Source organism: Orycteropus afer, unplaced genomic scaffold, assembly GCF_000298275.1.
Source record: "Orycteropus afer afer isolate SDZICR_OR568_19922 unplaced genomic scaffold, OryAfe1.0 scaffold00005, whole genome shotgun sequence".
NCBI classification, from domain to species: Eukaryota; Metazoa; Chordata; class Mammalia; order Tubulidentata; family Orycteropodidae; genus Orycteropus; species Orycteropus afer.
Window position 1 is genome coordinate 9,913,776 of NW_006921592.1, and position 11,732 is coordinate 9,925,507.

Below are 11,732 nucleotides of genomic sequence, written 5' to 3' on the forward strand. Positions count from 1 at the left end.
TTAATCTCAGGTTGTTGTCTGCCATTGTTGGTTCTCTGTCCAAAGGACATTTCTTGTTAGGTTGGTCTTTTTTTTTTTAACAAATTTCCTTAATTTCTATTTATCTGAAAGTGTCCTAATTTAGCCAATATATTTGAGGGACAATTTTCCTGGAAATATAATTCCTGGTTGGCAATTTTTTTCTCTCCTGGTTTTATATGTGTCATCCCTTTGCTTTCTTGTCTGCATATTTTCTGTTGAGAAATCGAAGTTTACTCTTATTGGTTCTCTTTTATAGGTAACTTTTCATTTTTCCTGAGCTGTTTTCTTTGGAAAGTTTGATTATGATATATCTTGGTTATTTTCTTTTGGAGTCTATCTTATTTGAGGTTCATTGAGCTTCCTGAATGCATATCTTCTCATCTTTAATGGTAGTAAGGACATTTTCTTCCAACTAATCTTTGACAGTTTTCTCAGTGCTTTTTATTTTTGTCTCTTCCTCTTCTGAAATTTTGATTATATGTAAGTTATTCCTCTCCATGGTGTCCAGTATAATTCTTAGGCTTTCCTTTTATTTATTTATTTTTTCATTCTTTTTTCTAGTTATTCCTCTAACAGATTAGTATTAAAATATGTGTCCTCAGAGTTGGAGTAATCCCTCAGAGATAGCCAAACACCTTAGGAGAGAGAACTACTGGGCTTGCCAACTCAGGACCATGGTATTGGGGGGACACTGAGCTCAACTGTACACAGTACATAAAAATCTTGTTCCACAACCTACTGTCATGAGTAGTGACTGGGGTCTTAAAAGCTTTCAAGCAGCCATCTAAGATGCAGCTAATGGTCCCCTCTCATCTGAAGCAAAGAAGAGTGAAGAAAATCAAGGGCATTTGGAAATAATCAGTCTAAGGATATGATGGACCTGGAGACCAGAAGAAGTAGATGGTGCCTGGCTATCAATGCCAATCACTCTGGAAGGCATCAAAACTGGAGATCCTAGATAGAATGGGAGGGATTATGTGGAATAAAACTCAAAAACACAATAATGACAAGAATTACTGGTTGGATGCAGTCTGGTGGGACCCCCAAGAGCATGGACCTGGGATAGGACTCACACACAAGGTATGGCTCTGAGTCCAACAGTAGAAAGACCCACATGCAGAACACCCAACCAAGGGTGATGCACCCACCTACTCTACAGAGATACACCCTTTGGAGCAATAGGCCATGGGGCACCAGAGGGACAGTATTCACATGGAGGGAAAGCTGGACAGACAGGAGTGCAAAGTTAAGAAGGGCACAGTGAAGGAGGGCAGTCACAGGGAAGGGAGAGGAGGAGAGCAGGTTACGGTTGGGGATGGTAATTGGAGTGTGAAATAAAATGTACACAAACTGTTTAATGTAAAACAAATTCTGCTCTGTAAACTTGCACCTAAAGCACAATTTAAAAAAAAAAAAAAAAAAACCTGTCTTCAATTTCATTAATTCTGTCTTCCATTGCTTCAATTCTATTCCTTTGCCCTTGCAAAGGAATTTAAATTTCTGAAATTTTTGTATTAATCTTGTGGACTTCTTTTGATGTTCCTGTATGGTTTCTAATTTTCCATTTATTTGGTTAATTTGTTCTTGTATTGTTTTTCCAAATTCTACTAGGGCTTTGCTTGTGTTTTCCTTGATCTCGTTCTTAATCTATTGAAGGATCCTAAATATGATTCCTTTAAATTCTTAATCAGGTAGTTACAGTTACCATTTCTTCCTCTAGAAGACTTACTGGCCTTATATTTTAATCACCTGATTGAGCCATCTTGTCCTGTTTTTTGTTGCTGTGTTGTTGTTGATTTGATGTTGTCTGTAGTCTCTGAGACATTGTGCTAATATTGTATTTATATGTTGACTGCATGCTGGTTTGCTTTACTGTGGTTTTTTGTTTATATATCTGGAAAATAGGGTGGGCATGCTACTCTGGTCTCTAGTTTAGCACACTGAGACACTCACCACCTGTCTCCAGGTGAATTTGGTAGAAGGTGGGAGTGTGAATGTGAGTTTCTGATCACTGATCATGTAAAAAAGCAGAGGTCAGGGTGGGAGCATGTTAGCTGCTGTCTGTCATCAATCCAGTGTTGCTGGAGTGAGTTGTGGCACTCAACCAGTGGGTGGGGTGATTCAGTGGGAAATGCTTGAGTTTTCGTTCTTTGACAGACTTCTACCTTATACAAGTTCCAGCTTCTGCAGATTTTACTGTATAATAGAATGAAATGTTGCCTGATTCTGCACCATCTTCATGATCATTGGTGTGTTTCAGTCCATTGTTGTTGCTACTGTGCCCATCTCACTGCTTTTGAGTTGATCCCAACTCATTGTGACCAGAGTTAGAACTCTGGTCAGAGTAGAACTACCTCATAGTGTTTCCAAGGCTGTAATATTTACAAGAGCAGACTGCCACATCTTTGTTCTGTGGAGCCACTGGTGGGTTCAAAATACCAATTTTTCAGCGAACAACCATGAGTGCACCACCAGGGCTCCTTGGCTACTGCATAGTGCCTTCCAAATGAGGAGATTCAGCTTCCAGCATTACACTGGGCTATATTGTATTGTGATTGGAACTACACCATTTAGGTTTTCATTGGCTGAGTTTTGGAAGTAGAATATCAGAACCTTTCTTCCTAGTCTGTCTTATTCTGGAAGCTTCACCAAAATTTGTCCACAATGGGTGGCTCTGCTGGTGTCTAAAATACCAGTGAAATAGCTTCCAGCATTGTAGCAATACCCAAGCCACCACTCTATTGACAAACTGACACATGGGTGGCGGTCTTCATGGGTAGCAGCTCTTTATCCTTTCACATCCCATATTCCAAGGGACAGTGTGGTAATATCCATGTTGTGTCAGCTTCCCACTCTCTCACCTTTTGAAAGATATCCAGCAGTATGAAAAAATAAGATCCTTTTCCACTCCTCGTGGTAGCTCTACAAACTAAAACTGAGATGACTAACAAAAGGATCTCCATCCCCTCTAACTCCCTAAGTCTGAATATCATCATAATCAAGAAGAACAATCTCAAAATCACTCTTTGTATGAATGCATTACAGTTTAATACTATTTTATAATTTGTAGAAAATCTTGATGAACTATTTTTATGCGCTATTAATTGACTGCATTTCTTTCCTAATAAACAATAATATATCTAACAATATATCAAACTTCTTAATTTGCAAAGTATTTAAACACAATAATCTCCAGTGTTTTCCTGCACCATATATTTGTGCTGTCAAACAACTTTCCTCTTGACTGAAATCCCCAATTACCTTTATTCTCTCTCTGCATGGTTATAAAGATAAATGAATGTGCTTACTTACTTTAGTTGAGGGTACAGTCTCATATAAAGTATTTTCATCCATAGCCAGAAAAATATTTAAGGGCAGGTTTACTGAAGCTTTTAGTTCTAAAACATTTACAAGAATTGTAATAACTTCTGTGTCCCTTTTTCTCCACATTGTGATACAGTCATGGGGAGTAAAGAAAAAAGTCAGTCTTTTTTTCAGTTCCTTCAATACATTCGTTATTAGTTTTCATTTTCCTTTGTTAAATACTTCTGAGAAAATTCTTGTCTACATGTGCAAGATAGATTGTTAAAAGGAAAGAAAAACTTCATACAAAATCAAGACAGTATCCTAAGCAAAGAGTATAAATTAATTTTTGTGGGAATCTGGCTCAAAGTCAAGTTGACACTCACAATTTCCAGCTTGCAAACCACTCTTTGGAAGCCGTGGTTCCACTGATAAGATGAAAAAAAGATTAATAGAATAATTTATGATGCTGTGTTTAAGCCTCCAGGGCTTCACAGAGGCTGATCGAAGATGGACTATGTTACAAGATGGTGGTGAAGGAGGGGAAATCTCACTATAAAAGCTGTGGTAGTTAAGGTTATGTGTCACCTTGGCTGAGCCTGGTTTTGCTTGGGCAGGCAGCTGGTGGTAGTTATTCCCTATGATGAGACTGGCAATCAGCTCCATGGTGGAATCTGCCACAAGCAGCTGAGTAGCTACTTTAGGGATGTGGTCTGCTTCCCATTTATAAGGAAAATCTTTGGGAATGGTCCGCAGCTTTTTGGCACACTTGGATCCTGCAAGTAGCCAAGTCTTCATTCAGCAGCCTGCCATGCTCTGCTGATCTTGAGACTTTCAAAGGACTTGAATTAATGGCCTGCCATGTGGTTTGGTAATAGCAGGACTGTGCCTTTTTAATTTTCAACCTTGGGTTTGTCAGCCTCAGCAGCCAGCAGCTGTCTGAGTGAAGAAAGCCTCTAGCTTCAGTGGGCCGGGAGCAGGAGGCAGGGCTGAGCTCAAGGAGAGCCTGGCACTTTGAACTCGGACTTCTAGCCTCCAACACTGTAAGGGAATAAACTCCTGCTTGTTAAAGTCATCCATTTGTGGTATTTCTGTTAGAGTGGCATGAAGTAACCAAAACAAAAGCCATGACACAATATCCTCAAAAGGAAAGGTGTGTGTTTTGACCTACCAGCAGTATAACGTAAACCAAGCATGACTATGTGTCAGGAGATATTTCAGTGTGGGAATATAGAGTTCTGGGCCTTACTCACATTGTCAAGTGACAAGAATCACCTCTGTTAAAGCTATTAATATGGCCAGGGGAGCTATTCCAGCTCCCCAACTGAGGTGCAGCAGCTCCACTTAATATTCTTGTCTAGAGAAACAGCAAAGATCTTCTGTGCCTCGTTTTAAATGCACATTTTTAATATTCAATATAATGCTACTCTTTCACAAACTCTTTACTCCCTGCTTCTCCGATGAAGCTTCCTGTGGTCTTTAAAGGGACAGTTAACCCAAGAATGGATCACACTCCTTCTGCATGAGCAGGTCAGGCGACACACCATTAAGCCCCCAGTGTTTACTAGGAAGAGTCATCTCTCACCTCTGAGGAGATGAGCCAGTTGCTCAGTGATGAGCTCGGGAGCTTCCTGGAGAATCTCTTTCACCACAAGGGAGGAGGAAGACTCTCGGAACTCAAACCCAGCGTCGCTCTGCTCAACTGGATTGATGACTTTGACAACTGCTGATTCTAAAGTTTTGTCCTCACTGTAAAGCACATGAAGGAGAGGGAAAGATAGAGATATGAGATGTTGTCTTCTTCTTACATGTACTTATTTAATCTCTACTTTCACACAAATGGCATCCTCTATCCTTTTTCTATTCTCAATAGGCAAAAATCAGTAAGCTCAAATGGCTCAGAAGAGTAGAACTTTATTTAATGTTTCTGCATTTCATTTCAACTAATTCCACCCTCTTCCCAGAATCTTAGAATAATTTCACACCTTAGCAATTCTGTCTCTTGTTTTTTCTGGTAAATAACAATCATAAGAATAAAACCAGTTGTCGAGTTGATTCTGACTCATAGTGACCCCATGTGTATCAAAGCAGAACTGTGCTCCACAGGATTTTCAATGGCTCATTTTTTGGAAGTAGATTGCCAAGCCTTTCTTCCAACGGACCTCTGGATGAAGTCAAACCTACAACATTTGGTCAGCAGCAGAGCATGTTAACCATTTGCACTACCCAGGGACAAAAATAATAACAGATAACATTTAGTCAGCTTCCATTATGTGCCAGACACTGTTATAGACACTTTATGTATATTATCATGTTTTATACTAAAAAATGATCCTGCAAAATGGGTTCTATTAAAATCCCCATTTTGAAAATGGGAAAACTGAGGCAGAAAAATATTAAGAAATTTGATCATGGTTATGCAGCTAGTAAGTGAACTTGCTGGTATTTAAACCCTGACAATTGGGCTTCAAAGCTTGTTCATCCAGACACTGTGCTGTAGAAAAAAAAAAAAAATACTATGGGACTAATTTACTTTCACCATCATTCTTTATATGGGAGATAGAATTGGTTTTTTTCAAAAGCAGGAAGAAAGGCATGGATATAATTAACTTTATTCCTTGTGCTTGTCAAAAACAAATGAGTAGCCATGGAGGAAACAAATATATAAATTTATGTTTTTTAAAGCATTCTATTTCATAAACAATCCCAAAGCCAGAATTCACAACTTCAGTCTCAGAATCAGCCTAACTATTTCCATTTTCACTAGGAACAAAACTCTTTCTAAGAGTGAATGCCATGCAATGTTGCATAATGCATTCTTCTGGCTTCTTATATTGTCTTTATCCAGCTCTACTGACATAAAAAAAAAAAAAAAACTCGCTGCCATTGAGTCTATTCCAACTCACAGTCCGCCCCATTGGGTTTCCGAGGCTGTAAATCTTAATGGAAGTAGATTGCCTCATCTTCCTTCCATGGAGTGGCTGATGGGTTTGAACTGCCAGCCTTCTGGCTAACAGTCAAATGCCTTAGGCACTGCACCACCAGAGCTCCATTAGCAGTCTTGAAAAAATTAATAAATTTAGTCAAGCATGTGATTATACTGAATACTGATAATTAAAGTCAGTCAAATAACAGCATCCGCTCTCAACCAGTGTCAACAACTGATTCATAGATACTATTCAAACGAATTTTGTTTCTTTCAAACAGCATGAGGACAAAAATAGCCATGCACAGATTATTTTTCAAAACACTTTTAGACTTAAATGAATTGCATGTATAACATTATAATACATCCATACAAAAATATACTTCCTAAAAAGGTTAAATAAAAAATTAGGAACTGACACAAGTTCTTATTTCATGTATGTTCAGGTCAATGTTCACTAGTTGATGTCATCAATTAGCAAATTGGCAAACTATGCAAAAGACTAACATCTCAAACTCCTGAGCTCTTAACTGATGACTCTTCATTTAACTGCCATAGAAAGTTTATCAGAAGGGCACCTTTGTGCTGAGTTGTGAGGTTGAAGGCAGAGCATGTGTTTTGCTCCTCTTTATATACCTTTAAATTCTTGTAAAGACTCTAATGTACTTATTAAAGGACTCAGAAGATCCAAGTTCTATTCAGCTCTACGAGCAACTGTATATGGGACTTGGGCTATCATTTGCAAAACTGGTTTTGGGTTTCTTTTCCTATGAAATAAGAAGTTTCAACTACACAAACTCTAAAAACTCCTTCCAGCTCTTATAGTAAAAAATACTATGAATGAATAAACCAATGATCAGTGACTTTCATAGCCCATCTCCACATAAGTTTCTAGTTCACTACTGAGATTTGCCTGTTACTAATCATTCAGTTTTACTTAGTGTTTAATTTTAATTTTCGTTATATATTTTTAGCATTGATACATAGAACTACTGTGCTGTGATAAGTAAACATTTGAAGAGAGTTTATTTTAAATTATGACTTTGGTCAGTTTTATAAGAACTTTCCACTCAAAGATGTCTTATTTGAAATGAAAATGGAGAAGTAGATGATCAACATAGGCCAAACTTTGTGGTAGAAAAATAAAAAATATTCCCTTTTCTCTAAACGTCCTCTGCCTTAATAAAAACAAGTTGCTGTAGAGTTGATTCTGACTCATGGCGATCACATGTGTGTCACAGGAGAACTGTGCTCCACAGGGTTCCCAGTGGCTGAGTTTCTGGAAGTAGATCACCAGGCCTTTCTTCCCAGGTCCCTCTGGGTGAACTCCAAGCTCCAACTTTTCAGTGAGCAGCTGAGCACTTTCATCATTTACACCATACAGGGACTTCCAAACAAGGTGATGCTACGCCAAGAGCTTTCATCACTGAATCAATCTCCCAGAGTCTCACACTGAACCTTACCTGGCCAGCACGTTGCGGCCAACAAGTGTTAAAGATAACTTCCCTTCGTTATTTAGCTGATGCAGATTAATTTCATCTCGGAATATGTGGAATGATTCAGAGATATTTAACTCTTCTAAAATAAACTTTGTCTCGGTGAAATAGTTGAATTCAGTTCTTGGGATGTTCAGCACTGGCAAACAGAGAACCCCAGGTGGACTGACCTACCAAGAAAAAAGTTAACTTAATCACTGAAAACAGCAGGGTGAAAGAAAACAGCTACATTTTTCTCAAGCCCAAGGGTAACCGGTACATGAAATATAAGTCCTTTGACCTCTCTAAAATTTTTGACATTCATAATCAACTTTTTCTGAACTCATGGGTAGCCCCTAATATTTTTGAACCTACATGAAACTTCTCATGCCTGACTTGAAATATTTTACATCTCACTATAGCACCTCCACAGTTAAAAAAAGAATCACATTTTTCACTTTAGGAAAGATAACAAACTCATATATCCTTAGGGAATTGGCAGGAAATGGGAATGATTAAAGCAGGAAGATGTATGTGATTTGTAAATGGGATGCCTGTCATTCAGCTCCAGTCAACTGTTTACATGCAGAAATCCATGTTGCATATACTTAGATCTTTCAATTAACTCAAGAGAGGCTAAAAATCTAAATTTCAGAGTATGATCTGTGATGTTTAATTATGACAAAGATTTTTTTAAAATTTCCAAACACTATGTAGGTCTATGAAAACTGATTAATAAATCAGATTCAGCCCACAGATGACTAGATATGTGATTTCTGTTACTATTTTACATTATAGAAAACCTCTTAGAGTAATAAGCTTCTACACTATTTTTAAAAAATTGAGACAATAGAGTGAAATAAGGAATAGGTACCCACTAGCCATTGCCATTGAGTCAGTTCCAACTCATAGCAACCTCACGTGTCACAGAGTAGAACTGCTATCGGGTTTTCTGGGTTGTAATCTTTACATCAGCAGTTCACCAAGCCTTTCTTTCACAGCAGCACTGGGTGGGCTTGAACCTTTAGGTTAGTACTAAAGTACAAAGTGTTTGCACCACCCAGAGACCTAAGGAATGAGGAAAATAATAAAACTAACTCACTGCTGTCGAGTCAGATCCGACTCATAGTGAACCCTCCTTGAGTTTCCAAGGCGGTATCACTATGGAAGTAGATTGCCCAAACTCCGAGGAGTGGCTGGTGGGTTTGAACCGCCAGTCTTCTGGTTAGCAATCAAATGCCTTAGGAACTACACCACCAGAGGAGTTAGAAAATTTCAGATTCACAATAATAAAATTATTTTTCTGGAGGAATTTAAAAACTAGAGATGTTTTTTAAAATGACTGTGAGTCAGCTATAGTTGTTGTTGTTGTTAGCTACCATCGAATCATCTCTCACTCAGCGACCCTACGCACCACAGAAAAAAACATTGCCCAGTCCTGTGCCAGCCTCATGACCCTTGCTATATCTTAGCCCATTGTTGCAGTCACTGTGTCAATCCATCTCACTGAGGCCTTCCCCTTCGTTGACCCTCCACTTTACCAAGCATAATATCCTTATCCAGAGAATGGTTCCTCTGACAACATGACCAAGTAGGTGAGACAAAGTCTGGCCATTCTCACTCCCAAGGAGCATTCTGGCTTCATTTATTCCAGGACAGATTTCTTCATCCTTTTGGCAGACCATGGGACATTTAGTATTCTTTGCCAACACCACTACTAAAAAGCATCAACTCTTCTTTGATCTTTCTTATTCACTGTCCAGCTCTCACATGCATATGAGGCGATTGAAAATACCATGGCTTGAGTTAGGCACACCTTAGTCTTCAAGGAGACATCTTGGCTCTTCATCACTTGAAAGAGGTCTTTTGTAGCAGATTTGCCTGATGCAATACATCACTGATGTTTTGACTGCTGCTTCCATTGGTGTTCATTCTAGAACTTGACAACTTCAATCTTTTCTCCATTTATCGTGAAGCTGTTTATTGGACCAGTGGGAAGATTTCTGTTTTCTTTTTAGTGAGGTGTAATCCATACTGCAGACTTTAGTCTTTAATCTTCATCAGTAAGTGTTTCAAGTCATCCTCACTTTCAGCAAGCTAAGTTGTGTGATCTGCATATCACAGGTTGTTAATGAGTCTTCCTTCAATCTTGATGCCATGTTCTTCATATAATCCAGCTTCTTGGATTATTTGTTCAGCATACAAGTTAAGTAAGTATGGCAAAAGGATACAACCTTGACTCACTCCCTTCTTGATTTTGAACTATGCTGTATCCCCTTGTTCTGTTCAAACAGTCTCATGATCTATGTGCAGGTTCTTCATGAGTACAATCAAGTGTTCTGGAATTCCATTCTTCTCAAAGTTTATCCATAATTTGTTATGATCCATGCAATCAATTGCTTTTGCATAATCAATAAAACATAAGTAAACATCTTTCTGGTAGTCTTTGCTTTCAGCTAAGATCCATCTGATATCAGCAATGATATCCCTCCTTCCCTGTCCTCTTATGAATCCAGCTTGCATTTCTGGAAGCTCTCTGCCAATATACTGCTGCAACCATTTTTGAAATTATCTTCAGTAAAATTTCACTTGCATGTGATATTAATGATATTGTTAGATAATTTCCACATTTTGTGGGATCACCTTTTTTTGAAATGGATACAAATATGGATCTCTTCCAGTCAGTTGGCCAGGTAGTTGTCTTCCAAATCTCTTGGCATAACTGAGTGAGTGCCTCCAGTGGGGCATCTGTTTGTTGAAACATCTCAATGGGTATTCCAGCAATTCCTGAAGCCTTGTTTTTTGCCAAGTCCTTCAGTGCAGCTTTGATTTCTTCCTTCAATACCATTGGTTCTTGATCATATGCTACATCCTGAAATGGATGAACATTCTTTTTGGTACAGTGACTGTGTATTCCTTCAATCTTCTTTTGATGTTTCCTGCATCATTCAATATTTGTCCATAGAATCTTTCAATATTGCATCTGAAGGCTTAATTTTTTTTCCCTCAGTTCTTTCAGCTTGAGAAATGCCAAGTGTGTTCTTCCCTTTCAGTCTTCTAACTCCAGATCATTTGCTTTAGCTACTCTCTGCTCAAGGGCAAGTCAGAGTCTCTTCTGACATCCATTTTGGTCTTTTCTTCCTTTATTGTCTTTTTAATGACTTCTTGCTTTCCTCGTGGATGATGTTCTTGATGTCATCCCACAATTCCTCTGGTTTTCGGTCATTGGTGTTTGATGCATCAAATCTATTCTTTAAATGGTCTCTAAATTCAGGAGGGATATTATCAAGTCATATTTTGGCTCCCATGGATTGTTTTAATTGTCTTCAACTTTAACTTGAACGTGCATATGAGCAGTTGAGGTCTGTTCCCAGCTCCTGGCCTTGTTTTGGCTGAAGATATTGAACTTTTCCATCTCCTCTTGCCGCAGATGTAGTCAGTCTGATTCCTGTGTATTCCATCTGGTGAAGTCCACATGTATAGGCACCATTTGTGTTGTTGAAAAAAGGTATGTGCAATGAATAAGTCATTGGTCTTGCAAAATTCTATCATGCTATTTCCAGCATTATTTCTATCTGCAAAACCATATTTTCCAACTACTGCTAACTCTTCTTTGTTTCCAACTTTTGCATTCCAGTCACCAGTGATAATCAACACATCTTGATTGCATTTTTGGTCAATTTCAGACTGCAGAAGTTGATAGAAATTTTCAATTTCCTCATCTTTGGCTTTGGTGGTTGGTGCAGAGATTTGGATAATAGTAGTATTAACTGGTCTTCATTGTAGGTGTATGGATATTATCTTATCACTGACAGTGTTGTACTTCAGGACAGACCTTGAAACATTCTTTGTGACTATGAATGCCACACTATTCCTCATCAAATTGTCATTCCTGGCATAGTAGATCATATGGTTGTCTGATTCAGAATGGCCCAAAGTAGTCCATTTCAGCTCACTAATGCCTAGGATATTGATCTTTATGCATTTCATTTCATTTTTTTTTTTTT

General features: G+C 38.4%; 1 protein-coding gene across 1 annotated transcript in view; it reads right to left on the reverse strand.

Moving 5' to 3' along the window:
• The window catches only part of PRUNE2 (prune homolog 2 with BCH domain), a 362,578-nt gene that overhangs the window by 292,604 nt on the left and 58,242 nt on the right, over positions 1 to 11,732 (reverse strand). The window contains 2 exon segments of the mRNA XM_042780613.1: positions 4,910 to 5,073; positions 7,714 to 7,916. Of these exon segments, the coding sequence (XP_042636547.1) occupies positions 4,910 to 5,073; positions 7,714 to 7,916 (367 nt within the window).